The sequence below is a fragment of the Pogona vitticeps genome, chromosome 12, assembly GCF_051106095.1.
Source record: "Pogona vitticeps strain Pit_001003342236 chromosome 12, PviZW2.1, whole genome shotgun sequence".
In the NCBI taxonomy this organism is placed as follows: Eukaryota; Metazoa; Chordata; class Lepidosauria; order Squamata; family Agamidae; genus Pogona; species Pogona vitticeps.
This window is the reverse complement of record NC_135794.1, coordinates 13,970,533-13,991,197: the sequence shown is the minus strand read 5'-3', so window position 1 is coordinate 13,991,197 and position 20,665 is coordinate 13,970,533. Positions and strand designations below refer to the sequence as shown.

Below are 20,665 nucleotides of genomic sequence, written 5' to 3'. Positions count from 1 at the left end.
TGACTGGCTCTGCATTACTTTATCCACTGTGTCTCTTCACCTTGAGTACTTTGCCCAGTTCTGGATACCACACTTCAAGAAGGATGCTGACAAACTGGAAAAACTTCAGAGGAGGGCAACAAGAATGATCAGGGGACTGGAAACCAAGCCCTAGGAGGAAAGGCTGAAAGAATTGGCCATGTTTAGCCTTGAGAAAATAAGACAGAGAGGTGATATGACAATAGTTTTCAAATACTTGAAAGGCTGTCATACAGAGGAGGTGCAGGATCTGTTCTCGATCATCCAAGAATGCAGGACACACAACAATGGGCTCAAGTTCAAGGAATCCAGATTTCGGTTGGATATCAGGAAAACCTTCCTACCTGTTAGAGCAGTATGACAACGGAACCGGTGACCTTGGGAGTTGGTGAGTGCTTCAACACTGGAGGCATTCAAGAGAAACAACCACCTGGCAGATATCCTTTGATTTGTATTCCTGCATCGAGCAGGAGGGTGGACTTGATGGCCTTATAGGCCTCTTCCAAATTCACTATTCTATGATCTCTCTACTCTATCGGCTGGGTTTCAAAATCAACCTCACAAAATATTATCTCATGTTGTTATCCTCAATAGAGTTCATTGGGGCTCACTTAGACACACAAAGAGCCCATCTCAGAAGCCTTGCACCATTATTTCTGAAGCTCATATGCTTCTCTCCACCAGGTCACCAGAGTCAAGTCCTATAAAGCAGTGGTCCCCAACCTTGGGCCTCCAGATGTTCAACTCCCAGAAATCTTGGCCAGCAGAGGTGTTGGTGAAGGCTTCTGGGAGTTGTAGTTCAAGAACATCTGGAGGCCCAAGGTTGGGGACCACTGCTATAAAGGACCTGTGGATCATTTTGTCCTTTCCTTTTGAGGGCTGCATTTTTTAAAAGCATACTATGATTGGAACTACCTGCTGCCCTGAGAGTGCCAGTGGTGGGTGGGGCCACGATGTTCTTTCTGCCAGTCCTCCATCTCTCCATTCTCTCCTGGCCAAGAGGAAGGACAATGGGCAGATCATGTTTTCCAGAGCTCTGAACTGTTTGGGAGAGGGTTTGAAATTAGCCCAAGGGCTCCAGGTCCCACACCAGCCGTCAGCCTTATTCCAAGAGAAAATGGGAAGAAAGGGAAGTATCTGTTCAGATTTGTGAAAATCTCCATGGCAGCAGTAAATATAATGGCTGAGGTCAGCCACTGATGCCATAGATGAAAGCTTGCTCCAGCACTGACATTTAGACTTTTTTGTCCCCCCAAGTGAGAATTTTACTGTTGGTCTATCTAGACCTCTCTCCTTATGAATATTAAAGATTTAGAAGGGATTGAAATGTTGGTGGGTTTTTCCCATATTTGAGTAGGCACTATAGTTCTATAGTGATGTTATTTGGTCATGTAATTCCAGCTATAGGCAACAAGTCTAACCTAAGTTTCTTGCTGTAGCTAGTTGTCAAACTCCTGATATGTCCCTATCCCACAGGTGGCTTTTCTACAATTTGGAAGGAGGTGACGCAGAATCTTTGAAGAACTATGAGGCTAATTCTGCTCTTCATTCTGTTCTATGTATAACATTTGTGGGAAATGGAAACCTTTTCATTTCCTGTACAGTCGGGGGGGGGTTAGTCATCTCTTTGCCACTGTGCAGCCATTCCTTCCTTTCTTTCTGAGGATAGAATTCTGTCACTCTGGTTTGCCTTATGCAGCATTTCAACCAAAAGGTACAGGAAAACCATAATGTCATTTTACTATCTCCTGCATATCATGTTCTTGTCATCTCCCAGTCAGCTGGAAAACTGCACCCCACTTCGAGACATACTGCTGGCTCTACAGTGAACACATAACTACCAATCCTTCTTCTCTTTCATAAACCCAATTAACTGTCATTTGCTGGAAAATATTCAGTACAGGTTGTTGTCCATAGATTTTGCCCCCTGTAATGTAAACATATTGTCTTATGCAGGATTGCAATAGCTCCAGCTTATGCGTAAGGTAAAGGTAAAGGTTCCCCTTGACAATTTTTGTCCAGTCGTGTTCGACTGTAGGGGGCAGTGCTCATCCCCGTTTCCAAGCCATAGAGCCAGCGTTTTGTCCAAAGACAATCTTCTGTGGTCACATGGCCAGTGCGACTTAGACATGGAATGCTGTTACCTTCCCACCAAGGTGGTCCCTATTGATCTACTTGCATTTGCATGCTTTCGAACTGCTAGGTTGGCGGGAGCTGGGACAAGCGACGGGAGCTCACTCCATCACGTGGATTCGATCTTATGACTGCTGGTCTTCTGACCCTGCAGCACAGGCTTCTGCAGATTAGCCCACAGCGCCACCACGTCCCTTATGCGTAGCCATAAACAAATACAGACAGCATGTTCCATTTGCGATCTGTGTTGCTCACTCTGTCCTCCCTACCCCCCCCCATATGGGCTATGTCGTGCATATGATGTTTACGATCAGATGAGCATGCACATTTCTTACCTTTTGGAGAGTGGAGTGTGTGATATTCTTTGAAGGACAGGGTTTGGCTTCAATGGGAATTTAACTACATCAGATTACAAGGTCACAGAGAGTGTTACCACCGAGGGAGAGTTGTATAATATATTTTTTCTTTACTTGACTTTCCACAAGTCCAGGTACCCAATTTTATTTTTTTATTTTCTCTGTGTTACAGAGAAGTACAGATCCCCAGGAGTTTTTCTCTACCCCATTCTTTTATGCCACTGCAAGGGATAGGTTGAAATACAGTGTAGATCCATGACAGGGCAATACTGTGATCAGTCTCAGAGGAGGACTGTAAAGACTTCGTTCTGTCTCCAATTGGCCATTAAACTCACTGCAGAACTGTGGGCCCTGTCCAACTTTTTTGAATTCTGTCGAAGTCTCTATCAGGATGGATATTTAGCTTCCTTAATATTTTCTGGCATTTGGGCTCACTCCGTGAGATTATTTTCCCCTGTGGATCAGAGCAGCATCCTTTCATTCGTGTGTGTCCCCCATCGCACACAATGATTATTGGGATAAAATGGGGGGGGGAGTGTGGGCACACCACCTGTTGTTCCTTGGAGGAAAGTCAAGAAATGTATAAAAAAATAGAAATAATTGGATATGTGCCTTTTCTACTGCAAGAATTATTTTGCCACTAATATTTAGAGTTTGTTTCATTCTTAATGTTTCCTAGGCACTATGCAATATTGTAGAGATGCTTCAGCCCTAAATACAGATACAGTTGACTTTAAGTTTTGGCGTGGTATGGAAAATTGGGAGACTAAACATATGGGGAAAATTTATGATGATGTTTTAAAATTCAGCCAATACTTTTTAGTGCATTGGCCATCTTTTTCTGCATTGGCCTTCTCAAGCCTTGTGCATTTCAAATGTTTTGAACGTTGGCTCCCATCACCCCAGTCACCATAGTTGGTGGTGAGGAAGCCAAAGTACAAAACATCCAGAGGGCTGTTCTCTCTCTTTCATTTTTATAATTACTGTTTATAATAAAGTGTGTTCTTTGCTGAAACTCCATTGGCACAGCCAACTTTCCAAAACTTGATTCTTCCCTCAATCCTGACTTTGTTAGGTTGTGGGTGCGTGGCCTTTTATTGCCTGTGTAAACTATTACTTACTAGGATAATGTCTCTAGTTAGCCAGGGAGAAACAAGAGGCTTCAAATCCAATGGAGGAAGTACCAACCCATTCATCATTCCTGGCACCACTCTGCTGAGAATATTGAATGGAAGAGGCAGGACGAGCTGAGTGAGCCAAAGATGCTTTAGGGAAAGACAAGTACTGCTAAATATAAGGAAAGTAGTTGATCTATGCAAAAAGAAGTGCTGTGCAATATTTTTCTGTTAATATTTCCTCTTTGGAGTCTTATCTTTGGATGGCAGAATTGTAAAGGTGAAGGGGTACAAGGGTGTAATCACATCAGTGGCCCCAATCCTACAAGTGACACCCATTCAACATTGCTCTTCATGCTATACCACAGAATAGCATTTGGTCGCTCTGACCTGAATCATTCATTGAGCTCCTTTGTGCAGTCTCTTAGAGGCTGATAGGATGACGTTACAATACATTTGTGGATTTGCAGCTAAGGAGGAGCAGGCCAGCTAGTGACCTTTTACCATGATCATACCAAAAAAATTGGTGTTCAGGAATGATTAGTCAGATTCTGGGGCCACATGAGAAATTATTAAAAAGCGGAACAGAAACAAGTGTTCTCCAAGAACAGGCAGATAGTTCAGTCACATAATTAAAGTTTTCTTCAAAAAAGGGAGGGTAGATATTCTGAGCAGCTACTGGCAGTAATCCAAAATTCTAATTTCTGACTATGATTTAATTTCAATTTTAAATAAATCGGTTTTTAATTTAAAAAGAGTGAGCTTCATAACATTAGCAATGATTGCAACATTAAGCCCAGTGCTCACAATCTAGCAATATAAAACATTATTTATATCTGAATCGTAAACAGCCTTTTGAAATGGATTATGGTTTTTCTCCCTATTCTAATACAACCTGGAGGGTACTAAAAAGTGTTGTGTGAAATTAACATTCTGCTGACTTTCGCCTATAAATGAGAAGCGAGCTATTAACATTTGTGTATTTTCATTATGTAAATTGTGTTAACACATGCCCACAAATTGCCACCAGCGATACAATAATTTTCTCTCAGTGATCATAATGTGTCCAAGTGAGTCATTTTGATTATGACATGCTAATTACATATTGCCTCCCCCCCTTTTTCTTCTTTTCAGATTCAGAAAAACCAGGGATCTTTAATGGTAAGCTTTATGAGTTTGGAGAAAAAAATCACTTTTCTTTTTCCTGATGGCTGCTTCCTTTGCATGCTTGAATGCCTTGTTTTAAACTTAGCAAATTGCATTTTGTGGAAAATGCAAACCTTTAACTGCCTGTATTAGATTAGGTACCATTAGAAATAATAGGACATCCTGAGCCACAATGTTTTTATAAGAGTTTGCTGCTGTTGATTAATCTTGCTATATTTTATTGCATTAATGATTTTTTTCCTTTCCACTCTACTGTAAAGATATTGCATATAGCCTAATACTTTTCTTCCTTTCTCTTCCCCCACCCTCTTCTTTCTATCACAGCCTCTCCAGTTACTCCAGTGCATTGTTGATGAGGTGAGTCGCCGTCTTATGTGCTTTCACTCCTAAAGTCATTCCTAATGGACTGGAAAGCTTATATTTTGTTTCCTAATGAAGCACAATGGCCCGACATCCTCAACTGCGAGACAAGTTGCCTTGTGCAGCTCTGAGCTGTCGAGCATCGGCTGTCCTTGTCCTGCTTTGTGCCGTTTTCTGACTCTTCCTCTTCAGTACTTGGAAAAATGGGATCCTTTCCAGGAAAGTCCATTTTCTTCATCTGGATAACAGAGCCTCCATGTTAATTGATCACCTCTCCACCTTGCCAGATGCGGCAAGGCAGAGAAATGAAAGCTGTCATTTTGCCTTTAAATGAGGCACACTTTAGCAATGCTTTAGGTGTGTGAAAGGGACACTGTTAAAAGGGGTCAGAGTTGAATTGTAAACAAGAGCAGATTTGAATGCTGTGTCTCATTTAGATTTTGCCAAAGGGAGAAAACCAAAACAGTAGGAATGATGTTGATTGTACTTCTTCCATCCAAACTCCTATCGGAGTTGATCTTGATTCAGTGGCCACAATCTTGTCATAATTATGTACTGTAAAATGAAATTGCATAACCAGTGCATGCAATCATTCTGGGTGACTATCATGTGCACAGACATACCCAGGCTGCACAGTCAGTCACACATCTGGGTGCACAACAGATAGCTGGAAACTTGCAAAAATTACTTGCACAATTCCATTTATGTGCTTGCAGGAGATCACTAGGAAGTACCAAAGATCTCCAAATAAGGCTGGGTAAATTATAATCTCTATTTCCTAGGTTTGATGAAATTGTCTGATTGAATCCTATAGATAGTGGCCATAATCCTGTTCCTCAGCTTAGTAAATAGCACTAAAGTAAGTCCACTGAATCAATGAGGATTTAGTGAATCAACTCTTCCATAAATCCTATTGATTCAAATGGGTCTACTCTAACTGTGATTGAAGTAATTTGCAGTTAATATAGGCATATTTGAATTAGTGGAACATATGGAGGAATATTAGTCACTAAATCCCACTGATTCAGTGGGCCTAGTCTAGTGTGATTTATTACACCTGTGTATTTTTTCCACTTCAGAAAGAAATATCCAGTTTGAGGTTTTTAAATTGTCCGCACTGGTGGCTCCATGCATTTCATCCTCTGATATTAATGTTGGAGAGTAAACCCCACTATCATTCAAAATAGGCTTGACATTTATTTGGTAGTTTTTTGTCTTCTTAGCACACGCCCCACTCCTGGCAGCTACGCTTCCTCTCTACCCATTATGGAAGTCTGCAGAGACTGCAAAAAAGGAAGACTGGCTCTTTATTAATAGCTATAGTTTTCTGAGCAGTCACTTGTGCAGTTAGTTACACAGCCCAACTTGTGGGGTAGTTGGCACAGTAGAATTGGCAGGTAAAATCATATAGATGATCCAGATCTTGGAAGTAACTAGTGACAACGTAGTTATGTATACTTAGTTATTTTATGGATGTCAAGTAATCTGTCTAGTAGATCAAAGTATTTAGTGGGTAATGAGCAATTACTTTTCTTCTTTTTTAAAATGTAGGGTTGATGCTGATATGTAAGACTGTAATGACAGGTCAAATATAAATCTGATTTATTATTTTGAATTTGTTTTGAGTTTGTATGAGATGCCCCCATAGCCCCCTCCATGGTGTGGCTTAAAACTAAAACATTTTATTAACAGAAGGCAACTTAAATGAGCTCAGTCAATGGGACCTGGCTCAACAATGAGTCAACTGAACACTTACAGGTTTTATATCCCTGTCCGGGATATACTCCATAACCTTCTGGCAGCTGCCCTACTGTGTGGAATGGAGGCCTTTTCCCTTCATCAGCTCCAGCACCACTCATAGGTGGGCAAGGCATAGGATGCCACAACACAGGTGCTTGATCGAAGCAGTCACTTGCCCGTCCAAGAGGGTGGTGTGGGCCACGGCATCAGATGTGGCCGTAGGAACCCCCAGCTGATCCTCCTTGTCTGTATTCCTGGTAGGTCACGGCCATGGCATGGTTGAAGAATACACGAACATGGCTGCCTCTGTCTGGTGCATGGGGTAGTGAGAATGGGTGCACAGAGTAGAGAGCTTCACTTGTTGGAGGGCTGGCCAGCTCTTGGGTTGATTCAGGGTGAGGAGGACTGTCCTAGCTTTGTCGCTGGCGACGGCATGCTTAGTGTTGATTTTTAGCTTGATGTTGGGCCTCGTCCTGATGTACCCAGGCTGCCTCCTCAGGCGGCTCTAGCAAGTTGACTCCATTGCTGGTGCCAGGGTCGTAGTGACAGTACCTCTCATCCCTCATTCAAGGGTGCCTCACTCAGTTCCACTTCCCGAGCCTCACATGCCCCCCCCCAGTCAACCATGTCCACCCACAGGTCCTCCTTGATTGCTGGCACCTCCTTAAGTAGCAGGCTCACCATCAGTACACCTGCCTCTTGGAGGGTGTCTTCCTCAGGTACACCATCTCTGCCCCGATCTGTTGGGGAACTGCCTGTTGGAAAGGCCAACGCCGAAGCCCACCTGCCTGATGGGAGGGGGCCCTTACCAGGCCCCCAGTTTGTTTTGATGTTTCAGGTTTTTCTTCTTTTTTGTATACTATATGTTGGGCCAAAAGGTGGGTTTAAATATTTTAATTCATAAAATACATATTCATCTCAGATTCGCTTTAGAATTTAGTAGCACAAATGATTAATTACTCCACAGCAGTTGAATTTCAGTCCTATCAATAAGAAACAGAAGAGAAAAATAGCCCCTTAGGTGGAGTACAAAAAAAGAAAAACAAAACAAAAACATTAAAACAAACACAGAACAATAAATCATACTTGGATTGGCTGGTCCATCCTGCTTAGCTGCTGTATTTTATTCCATGAGTGTTTTTGTTTGTTTGTTTTTTGGTAGGGGTTTTTTTTTGGTACCATCATGTTGCACATGTTAGAATGCCTACTGATTTCTTGGCTGAAATTAATATGGTAGATTCAAAAGTGGAAGGGAATAATGAAATGTTGTGGTGGGTAGAGATGATGATTTGAGACTACACCACAAAGGAACAATACCTTTTTGTATGAGGATAAGTTAATGGATATGCGCCAGTCTTTAAAGCAGGTTGAGTGGTTTTCATGAATATGATGTTTTCTCTGTTAATGTCATTACTATATGCTTGAAGACTTCTTAAGACCGGCAGCTGAATTTGTGAGCTGACTTCATTGTAAGATGTATTGAGATAGATATGTTGGTTCTGTCTCTGGCTTTAGCTCTAAGATGACCCATTCACATGGGCATTCTATCATTTTATGATACACTCATCATGCGGTAAGGCTCTGCTGTGTTGAATAGGTGTAGTAGAGTCGCTTGTGTCGCAAATGGCTTAGTACACCAGGCATCATACCACAAGTGCTCCTGTGGAGCAAATACAACTTTGTAACGGTCTGCATCCAGTAAGGGAACCCAAAATAGATAAAAGTGGTGTAAGATTTGTCTGCAGAAATATTGTAAAAATTACATGCACTATTTAGATATAGATGGATGTAGGTGTCTTTTTCCTTCTGGAAAGTATATATTGGGTAAAATATTGTTGATAAAGTACCTTGAACCAGTAGGTGCTGTGTTTATTATATGTGCTTTTCTATACATGTATCCAAAGAAAAATGAATACTCACACACTCATTGATACATTACAGTTTATATTTTTTCTCCACCCCAAAGGTTCATTGCAACAGGTACCTTTTTTACATTTCAAAGCCCACTTCTGTGAGGATTGTCTGTTTATTTGGGAGGTTTGGTTGGGTGGCTGGCTGATGTGGTTGATTATTTTTTCTGGAAAGCAAAAGAGAGTAAGTTTAAGGAACACCGCCTGCTTCCGAGGCACATTCTTTTCAGAATGGTGCAATGAAACTCATGTTGGTTTCTAGACTCCCCACGTTCAGCTGAAGATGATTTCCATTTCTCCTCAGGCTTTGATGGGTGCCCTACAGTTTTCCCACATACGTCAGTCTAATAGCAGCCTGATTTTGTTTTCACCCCTTGCTCGCTTAGTTCCCTTCATGCTCCCTTCCCTTGGCTCTTTTCAAGATGCAGCCCTGTTGGGGTAGAATAATAGTCCCCACTTATTCTGCTAATGTGTGTCTCTTCTTCTAAATAAGGACCTCAAGAGAAAAGGTCTGTTTGTTTTCTGGTATGGTACAGCTGCTGTTGTTTTCTGTGCATTCATGATAACGCAAATGTTAGCTATTAGAAGTGTTTAGTGTTCTACGACTGATGATCTCCCCTCTGTGGCATCTTCATGAGAGCCAATAAGGGCTGGAAAGGTCCTAAAACTCACAGGGGGAGGGGAACAGAGTTGCCGTCTTCCATTCCAGGCTACAACTGTTCTTGCATGGCAAGTTTCCCCCTGAATCCACTGACAGCGACACACAATTCTCAACTTGAGTTGCTGTGGTGTTGCTTATGCTGAAGACGGCATATTTGGATACCGTCCAGGCCTGGGGAATTGAGCTTTTGTGTAAGAGCTTAGCCCACTCCTAGAGTAGTAGATTTGGAGAGTCGCCAGGTAATTCCGAGCTGTATAGTCACGAGGGAGAGGGCAGAGAAGGGAGGCAGATCCAAGATCTTTGGAACTGAATGTGTGCTGCCTCCTGTTTGAACAACTCAAGTCCAATGTTCAGGGTGGCTAAAAGGTATGAATAAAAATCACAGGAGCCATCTCAGGGAAGAAAACTCTTACTCTCTTTCAGCAGGCTATTCATGGCTCATCTGAATCCATACCATATAAAAAGTTCATATATCCAGGAAATGGGAAAAGAGGAAACTTCACTACTATGCCCAAATGTCTTCTCCTCTTCCTCTGCTACATTTTGATCCCTCTTCCTGTGTTACTCACCTGCCCTGAGCAACTTGCCTCCCCTCCTTTACTCCACAGCACCACTATTTTCCTTCTTTCTGAATCAGTTCTGAGCTGCTTACTTGTTGTTGTTTAGTCGTTAAGTCGTGTCCGACTCTTCGTGACCCCATGGACCAGAGCACGCCAGGCCCTCCTGTCTTCCACTGCCTCCCGGAGTTGGGTCAGATTCATGTTGGTGGCTTCGATGACACTGTCCAGCCATCTCATCCTCTTTCGTCCCCTTCTCCTCTTGCCTTCACACTTTCCCAACATCAGCGTCTTTTCCAGGGAGTCTTCTCTTCTCATGAGATGGCCAAAGTATTGGAGCCTCAGCTTCATAAAACTTCATTGAAAGAGAGAGCAACACAGAAACAGCAAAATACGTGAAAGTGGGGTCTCAGTCTAGACTGAAAAATCACAAGAGGAGTGCACACTAAACTATACTCTATATAACTCTTAATCGTCTAAATCTGTTTGAAACCAGCAGCGGGGCTCATCTGTACTGTGGTCTGCTCCTTTGGGATCAAATCCCTCACAGAGACAACATACATCTTTTGGTGAGTGAGGACTTGGTGGAGAAGGCTTGTTTCCATGTTGCCTTCAGGCCTTGACTGGTATATCTTCTGCCCAGTTTTGCAAATGATTTTGTAAATGCTTATAACAGACAAATCTGAAATGTGACAACATAGGATCAATAACAATAGGGATAGTTTTTCATGATCACAGTCTTGTACACAGAATTGGTACATTAAAAGTAGAATAACAATCTGCTCCTTGTTTGGTTCTTGTTGTTGCCTAAAAATTATATTTCTAATGGTACATTTTCAAATAATGCATCAACCTTTGGAAATGGGAAGGGATTGCAGTATACACACCTGCCTCTCAGTTGTCGAATATATATGTAAACAGTCAAGTTCTAAAATATCGTAATTGTTTTCTGCCCTGCCCCAAACATTTTCAGTGTTCTCTTTACTGGAGCCAGGAATTCTGATCTTACTCGTGTGCGTGATTCAAGGGCTAGATAGAAACTAGGTGGAACTACAGGTAGGAATAGCTGAATAATTACCTTTAGACCAGCCTCAGAAACAAACCTTCCCAAGAGGCTGAACTCATTTAATGGTTCCTAAAAACTCAATCTTGCAGGTGTCAATGGTCAAGCTTGATTATTTGTGGCAGTGTTTTATGAAAAAGCAATAAGATTGCATGGGGTGTTTACAGAGGGGTGAAAGTGAACAATAAATGGTTCAGTTTTTCATAGGAAGTCCCTCTGGTGGGTTCATGTATGCATTTTATACTACGGTGCTTAGCTGTTTTAAACTGAAACACAGAGGTGTGCAAAGTGCTTCCATATTTCCTTTGGTTATAGACAAGGCAACATCAGACCTCATTGTTAACAGATTAGCTTTATCGGGTGATTTCTAAAGTGTTTGCTAGTGAGCCCCTGGGTTTCCTCGAAGCTTGTTTGGGGTTTCTCACTGGGAAGTTTAGTAATTGTGGAAAGGCATCCCTGAAAGACAAGTTGTTGGATATTTCCTTTAATCAATAGGCTGTGATTTGTTTTATTTATTCATCTGTTTGAGAGGCAAAAACATTCATTCTGACCTTGTGCATACAACCACTCAGGGTTTCTTTCTAACAGGAAGTAACACCTATTCTAGAATACTATAAAACTCTAAAATGCTCCAGGGTGCATACAGCAAGTGAAAGGGCTAAACAATCATTCAGTGCCTAAAACTAACTGAAATGATGTTTTGTTTTTAACATTCCTGTTCCATTTTTCTCTCTAGGAAGCTCAGTGTACTTAATAACCTTGAAACAGATAATTGAAATGATATCATAACAAAATAGTAAAATGCTTTAATAATGAAATAAGTAGCCCGAACAAAAAGAATTAGCCGAGAAAATCTACCCTATCAGAAAAATATCTCAGTTGGTAGCCTGTTACTCACCTTCTTATTTAATGCCATGGAGCTTATGAAGTTACTTTTAAAACAATCAGTTCCAGTTTCAGGAGCCCCCAATAGTTAGTTTCCAACACAGGTGCAACTTTAAAAAGTAACTCTTTTTTCTACCATTTCTCAAACGTAATTAAAGTAGTCACTGCTTAGTTATTTTTTTAAAAAAAATACTGGATGCTGCTAAATGCTGATCCATCATACGAAACAGTCTGTTTTCCCCTTCACTTTATCAATGTTACAACACCCACAACAGAGCAAAAAGCAACACTTGAATCTCCACCATCATTTAGTGAGTCCACTCTCCTGTGTCTCTAGAGATAACTATTACAGTAGAACAGGAATGATATGAAATTATCACTTTTGTAGTTATGATGTGAAGTTATGATGTGATATAGTCAAACCTTTGTTAGTGTAAAAAATGCAAGAGTCCATGTAAAACAGGTAGATGTAACACACGGTGAAAGCTTTAGAATTGTCACTAGATACCTAAAACCAACCCTTTCTGATAAAATCAATTACCTAGGAAGCATTTCTCCCAGTGACATATGGAGAAAGGCAACAGATAATAGTGAAAGACTCAAAGCATCTACACATGAAATACACTTCTAGTCTTCAGCTATCATCTACTCTTCCCAGATTATCCATGAATCCTTTAGAAATAAGAGAGAATGCCAGGATTATAATGTGGAAAGAAAGAACTATTAACCTATTGAAATGAATGGCACCCCAGGAAAGTCTAGCCTCAGTCACATGGAGAAGTGGATTACTTGGGAATACACAGATTGGAGTTTGCAGGAACAACATGAACCTAAGAAAATGCGGGGTTTGCACTGTTACAGTCCTTTGAAAATGCAGAGAAGAACAAGCAAGTTGGTGGTGCCCTGTATGCCCCTCCACATACGGGAGGCTTGGTGTTAGCTGTCCCAAATGCACTTAATGTTGCCAGTAATTGGGCGAAAATTGTCTGATATATCTCTTACTTATATTGTAGTGTTTCTAACATGAACAAAGAGCGATTGGGAAAGGAAATTAAATACAATTTACAATTATTTGTAACTAGTTACTTTGAAGTTCTTAAGCTTTCAGATACACACCATAGGATAATATTCAAAACCCTCTACTATGTGCAGCTGCCTGTCCCATAGAAGAGAAGTTAATACAGAAAGTGTTCTTTGAAGTAAGAGGGTTTTGAATATGAGTAGAGTAACAATCCCGTCACTTATCTCAGCTCCTGCCAACCTAGCAGTTCGAAAGCATTGTAAAAATGCGAGTAGATAAATAGGTACCACCACGGTGGGAAAGTAACGGCATTCTGTGTCTAGTCGCGCTGGCTACGTGACCACAGAAACTGTCTATGGACAAACGCTGGCTCTACAGCTTGGAGACAGGAATGAGCACCGCGCCCTAGAGTCGGACACGACTGCATTAATTGTCAAGAGGAACCTTTACTTTTACCTGGTTCCTTCTAGTGACCAGTTCTGATAATTATATCATGAAAATCTGTGCTGTATTTCTTTTCTTTTCTCTCCTTGTAATATTTTTAATACCTATATTTTCAGACCATGGATAAATGAATCAATGGATCCTGATTCCATGGATAAGGGGGCCTTACTGTAGCTAGAACATGGGAATAACCTTTGAATGTCCTTTGTTTTAAACAGATTTTGATGGAAGCATGCTGTGACAAGAGACGTGTGTGAAAACCCACACACACACTCAGTGGGATATCACTGTTTTTACAATGGCTGCCCATCACTCCTTCCAAATCCCTTTTGCTTCTATAGATCCACTTTAGGTGACTAGATATGCCATTCAGACTATCAGCAGCTATTCCCTATTGTAGTTCCTTGGTAGCATTTAAGCACACTGCTTCATGTTCAATAGCTTCTAGAAGCAACTGTACAACAGAGGAAAAAGTACTGTGAGATATCCTGGAATATCATTTGGCCCAGACCAAAATTAGAGACATACAATAAGTAAGTGAATCTGGTCTGGTCGTTTTTACACTACATCTCCTGAAACTTGTATACTGAGGGCAGATGAAGCTTCCTGATTCATTGTGTGTTTGTGAGATCTAAGCCATTCAGCAAAAAGATCAAAGAATACTGAGGAAACAATTCCTGCATCATAGGCACAACCTCCTTTTCTCAGATGAGGAGGCTTTTTGTGGTCTCCTACTTGAAAATAGAAAACTCCTGAAGGTGCAGAATGGGCCAGATGTGAGTCCCAGGCAGGCTGTCCAGATAAGGAGGAACACCCAAGTCTTTGAAGGTGCAGATCATGTCTCAAATTTTGCTGGCCTCATACGAGTCTTTTAAGTTCCCTGTGTCCATGTGCAATTTTCATTGGGTGGCTTTTTCCTCATTCCTCACTACCTCACCTTTTCCCTGTATGTGCCAATCCCCTTGTATGTGCCATGTTGGCTGTGTCCACATCAGCTGGGGAAGCTGAGAAATGAAGGGGAGTGTGCAGGGAAAAAAACCACACAAGCCACAGATGTGCATAACCTGCAAATCAATTGTTTCTGATTAAAAGCGGGAAAGGAACAAATCGGAAGATGTACAGAAGAATCTCTCTGGGACAGTGCAAAGCTGTTACAATGCTCTCATAGCTTCTCTAAAAACCCCGCCGTCCTGGGAATTTTCTGCACACTCTGGTCTGTCCAGTTGTGCATTTAGAGAACTGCCACTTGCACGAATTAAATATTAGGGAGGAAGTTTAAAGTTCAGCACTACCACCCTGCTTAGATTTTCTGCTGCTGGGCTTTGCTTGTTCTGCTTGAGCACCTTGCTGACGGCTGCTAATAGCGAAATGCCAAGCAAGGGTCTGGTAGGAGTTTCCCCACTTATTAAACATTCTGAACTTGTCCTTTCACTCATAGATTGTGCATAATTAATAATTAAACAGTTTCTGTTGTAATGGGTTGACCTTCCTGAACTGTTCATTATTCACAAGGCAAAGGCATCACTCAAACCATGCCCCCCTCGAATTGCCCTTCTCTGGATTCATAATACAGGCATAATAAAACTGACAGTTTGTTTTTCTCTCTCTCTTCCTTTTGCCATACCTAAGGAAGGCCTTGTGACCAGCCCTCTCAGATTTAAAAGGAAACAAGCAAATACATTCAGGAGAGTGAGAATCCTTGGAGTACCTACAGTAGAATTCTTAGGCTGAAATCCTGCTTCATAATTTGTACCTGCAGAAAGGTGATGACATTGCAGGCAAGGGGTGATTTTTGGTAATTACCTTTTTCTACTACTGTATGTGGCTTTTCTGGCTCCCATTTAATCCTTTCATCATGTGGAAGCTGTGGGAACCACAAGGCAAAAGGAGAAAGTAATTAATTATGAAAAATTTCCTCCTGCCTGTAACATCAGCTAGCATTGGCAATTTTTAGTAATTAAAAACTTCCTCCTTCTGTCCTGTGGCTCCCTCGGCTTCCACACAATGAAACAAATTGCATAAGAGCTGTGGGACAGAAGTTTTTAATTACTAAATTCACATCCTGCCCTTGATCTCATCCACAGATATAAATTTTGTCAATTGGATTTTAGCCATTTTGTATTTTTTTTTAATCTTGTCAATTCCTTCTTCTGCCAAGGAGTGCATACTGAGAAATTCAAGCTAATCCCTAAATGGCCTTAAGTAAGCCATTGTTGTCTCTACTTTAGATAGATAACTGCAGAGTGGAGAGGAGGACAGGGTGATCTACAGTTGGAAAGCGCATATCTCTTAGTTGCTTAGTGACCTAGTTCACCAGTTCTCAATCTTTCATAACCGACCAGTTCCTCTATCAAAAGAATTGCAATCATGAGCTGTAATCCCACAATGCTAGGAACTGAAAGCCCTCTTTTTCTGGGGGAAGCATTTCTACATTTACAGAGAAATAATGTATGTAGAGATTAGATTAGGCATTCTTCAGTCTCGAGAGACTATGGTGACATGCTCTGTATGTAGGACTTAGAACAGCGTCTAGTGTGGCTGAGAAGGCCAATTCGAGAGTGACAATCCCACCCACAATGAAGACAAATCGAATCTGTCCCCTGTCCAGCTCCCTGATCTTGCTGGTTTTGGGACTGCCTCTTTGCCTTGGCCTGCTGGACAAGGGTCTCTTCAAAATGGGAGAGGCCATGACACACCGCCTGCCTCCAGGCTGGACGCTCAGATGTCAGGGTTTCCCATCTTTTGAGGTCCATTCCTAAGGCCTTCAGATCCCGCTTGCAGATATTCTCGTATCACAGCTGTGGTCTCCCTTTGGGGTGATTTCCGTGCACCAGTTCTCCATACAGGAGATCTTTTGGAATCTGACCATCACAACATGCCCAAGCCAACGTAGATGTCGCTGTTTCAGTAATGTATACATGCTAAAAATTCCAGCTCCATCTAGGACTACTCTACATAGAATGTAGAGAAATACTGAACAAAACTATCCCCAAAGCCATTATTATTATTGTATCTTAGTTTGTGTTGTTTATGCTCTTATTGTAAGCCACCCAGAGCAGTGGGCCGGCCACTAGATGGAGAGGGTAAAAATTTAATTGATTGATTGATTGATTGATTGATTGATTGATTGATTGATTAAAACAAATTATAAAGTGTATAATCTGAGCCTCTTGGCCTTAATTTGCCAGAGCTATTGATGATAATAGCATCTTCAGTTATGACTAATCCAAGGCCTGCTGAGAACTCAAGACTTGATAACCCCACATGTGCAATGAGAGGGTGGTGACATTGGTTTACAGCAGCGGTTCTCAACCTTGGGTAACCTAGCTGTTCTTGGACTATAATTCACCACCAGCTGTGGTGGCTAGGTTCCAGGGAATTGTAGTCCAAAAACACCTGGGTTACCCAAGGTGGGAGCTGCTGGTCTGCAATACCATATTTTTCTGTGTATAAGACTACTTTTTCCTAAAACCATTACACTAAAAATTGAAGGGTGTCTTATGCATGGGAGTAAGCAGAGGAGAGAACAAAACTGCCCGTACCTTGCCTCTGTAAATAGGCTTCCTTCGGTCACGAGGCTTAGCTTCGTACAGTCAGGAGATTTCGCTTCCTCCAGTCACAAGCCTTATGGAACTGACATCAGCTGAAGTTGAACAAACCAGTTGGAACACACCTCGTTGGAGGTGGAGCCTATAGGCTCAGATGCAACAGGGACTTGTATTGTCCAAGCATTCTGAGCCCAGAGGCTGAATACTCGAAGCTAAATTAAGATTTCTTAATCTGGGGTTAGAAAAGTGGGGAGGGGCTCTTATACATGGGGGGCATCTTATATATGGAAAAATACGGTACTCCATTGAATGCTTGACCCACACTAGGGATCCGTATCCTTACTTGATTAAGTGGTGACACTTTTGCATATCCCTCTTGTGAAACTTTCTCTTGTTTTTAGGAAGGAGGTGAGAGAAATATTAATCTGATTGTTCTGTTGCCAAGTTCAGAGTAAGCCTTCCCATTTGGCAGATTGGGAAGGTAGATCCTCAAAATGTTTGTCAAAGGCAGTACTTGGAATACGGTCACCTTTTACTCTTCAGTTACTTTTGATTTAATTGTGTTTTTCTGCAGTTTCCAATTGTTTGAATAGGAAACAAAGCTTTAATAAGACTTCTAGTTAATTTTCTGTCTTGTAATTACCAGTCTCATTTTTCTGATAATTGGCCATAGCAATTATATGTATATTTACTAATCATGTCAGCAGCTTGGTGGTCGCATCTCCTTGCCACCACTGATAATAACAAGCACATGTGTATTGTGGAGGTGCTTTTATCATCATCTACTCATTTCTTCTTTAATTTTTTCGTCTTCTCCTGTCACATCAAAGTTATTTCCCTTGCAACCCTCTGTAATGAACCCCACACATGCATTTGACACAGTTGTGTGCAAGAGAAATTGTTTTGCTCCAACCAAATGCTGCACATTCTGAATTTCTTGCCTGCAGCAGTGGAAGGTTGTATGTGATGATATATGACGCTTGCAAATGGCCAAAGCACTCCAAAGCACGTTGAGATTAAAATAAGTCATTCCTTTGTTAATTTAAATAGGTGCATGCATCATACTTTGCAAAGCACTCGGGGAGGTAGGGGGAACATGGGGGGGGGAGCAGTGGCAAAAGCTGCCGAAAGGTATTTTTTAATAGCAAATGAGAATAGATGAGAACAGAGTCATTTGCAGCTGACTCCTGTTTTATGTGGCTCTCTTGTTCCAACTGTAGGTCTAATGAGATGACTGTTAAAGTACTCCGCAGTGCAATTTCATTACATCCTGAGCTGTTACTCTATAAACACTGGCAAGTCTCTTTGTCATTCTGGGGAGGGGGTGGGGGAGACAGAGCAAAACCTCTTCAATTTGTAAATCCCTCTTTTGCTTTTGAAACATTTTCCCCTGAAATAATAACAGCGTGTTCCTTCATTTTTGTATGTATCTGTGGTTTTTTTGTTTCTGTGGATTTGTTGTTAATTGGCACAACTTGCTATTTTTGTTTTCAAGTTTTGACTGTTTTCTGGTCTCTCCTGTTTAAATCTAACAAGATTTGGGATTGCTAAGTGTAAATAAATGGCAACTATGATGCAGGAAGCAAAGGTCAACACAAGAATAATTTCCCAGCTCTTTGTTAATTACAAGACCATTTGGATGTTACTTAAATAGTCATTAATTTCTCATTTACACTTTCCCTACCTTCTTTTCTGCCCTGTGGCTATCATTGTCCCTTTTTTACCTCCCTTTGGTCTTATTTCCACATGTTTTAGCCATTGTATAATACTCATTACTTCTAAATGCAGCATTTTTTGCATGTCCTACTATTCCTTTTCATTCCTCACACACATAACCACAGCCTGTTTGTTTGTTTGTTTGTTTGTTTGATTGTTTGTTTGTTTGTTTTAAACGACCATTCCTTCCTGGTTTTCCATCTGAAAGCAGCTACACAATTAACGGACTGGATTCACACTTTCTGATTCTTTTTCTTTCCCCTCCCCATCTGCCCAATCCACACTCAATTGCAGGAATCGCCTGTCCTTCCAGTTGGGGAGTTCTCCGAGCCGTTTGTACACTTCATCACTCAATGGTAAGCTTCGTTTGCAAATGTGTTGTGCCCTCAATGTAAATGATACATGCCATTAACTCCACAGTACCAGAGGACCTTATGGCTTTCTCTGCATCCTTCCAGAGACGCAAGGGACTTGGCAGGCCTTGGGCAGCTGGGCCAGCAAAGCTGAGCAAACTGTTTAAATTATGTAAACGTTATTTACACAAAGGGTCATAAAAGTACTTCAGAGGGGGAATTTTTTTTACTCCCACTCTTTTTAAATAAACAATTGAGGATCCGGGTGTTTCCTCAAGGAACTGATGCTATGTATATGCTTCTGCTTTACTTTAAATGGCTTGAAGAAAAAAGATGATGTACAGTCATATAACTCCATAATTCATATATCTTTAGAAGAACAGGCTCCCTTTTTAAAATAGGCTAAACAACACACCTGATTAATCTGTAGGCATTCCATTTAGAACTGATTTTATGGAATTCTTCTTTGGAAGAGCGTTTTTGTTCATATGGGCTGTATTTTAAACCACACCATAGGGCATGTTTTGTTTCTTCCAGACAAAAGGCCTTGTTCAATAGAAAGCCACTTAAATTAACTAGAGGAATTTTAGGAAAAATGAATCTGGTTTTAAAAAGGAATCTCCTGAGTATAAAAAAGGTTAAAGATCTAAGTACAACCTATTATGACGAAGATGTGTTTTTAATGCCTCATTTATATAGAAAGCTAATAAGCATCCACTTCAGTGATAAAGGATGAGAGAGAGAATGCGATCCAAATGAGGTAGATTTAGTGGATAGTGTTTCTCTCTCTCTTGCCCCCTCCCACAGTTCAAATGAACTTCCTGGACAAAGTCTTCCAGCAAGCCTAATTTAGCAGAGGTTATACAAAAGGGTCAAAAACATCCGTGTTAGAATAGAAAGAGAGCAGAAACTAGTTTTGTCATTTTTCAACCAACTGTGAATCTCAGCCATATTGTTTGGGAGATTGGAGTTAAAACTGAGAAATAATCACTGTAAGAGAACCCAGTGAAGGAAAGGATGCTTGTTTGCTACTGTACGTAGTTGGAGCACCCAATTGCAATGTTGGCTGGAATTCCTATGTTAAAATAAGTGGGTGCTGACAGTCAGAACTGATCTAATTCCCTTTTCCTTTGAAAGTAAAGTCTGGTTAACATGAATAGCATTTACAGTGGTGCCTCGCAAGACGATTTTAATTCGTTCTGTGAAAATCGTCGTCTTGTGAAAAAATCATCTTGCGCGGTTCCCTATGCATCAGTCTAAAAAAAAAAAAGTCTTGCGAAGCACCACTGTACAATCATAGAAAAAAAGTCTTACGAGGCACCATAGTGATTGCAAAAACCAATCGTCTTGCGGGTTTTTCATCCCGCAAGGCAATCGTCTAGCGAGGCACCACTGTATTACTAAAGAAGTGGCCAAAGATTCATCCCCGAGAGGGAGACACATTTGGATAAATTCAGATGATACCAACTTCAACTAATCTAAGAAAACCACCCCTGGAATGTCCTGAAGGGGAGTGGGGATGAACAAAGAATTTACAGAGCAGGTTTGCAGTTAATTGAAATAATAAATACAAATCTTATGTTTATTGTCAGAGTAATCCTGTTTTGGGTAGATTAGG

General features: G+C 41.1%; 1 protein-coding gene across 2 annotated transcripts in view; it reads left to right on the top strand.

Moving 5' to 3' along the window:
• The window catches only part of MAP2K5 (mitogen-activated protein kinase kinase 5), a 204,179-nt gene that overhangs the window by 143,726 nt on the left and 39,788 nt on the right, over nucleotides 1-20,665 (top strand). For both annotated transcript variants that reach the window (XM_072981835.2, XM_072981834.2), the window contains 3 exons: nucleotides 4,757-4,783; nucleotides 5,114-5,146; nucleotides 18,989-19,050. In XM_072981835.2, the coding sequence (XP_072837936.2) occupies nucleotides 4,757-4,783; nucleotides 5,114-5,146; nucleotides 18,989-19,050 (122 nt within the window). The remainder of the gene's footprint in view (nucleotides 1-4,756; nucleotides 4,784-5,113; nucleotides 5,147-18,988; nucleotides 19,051-20,665) is intronic.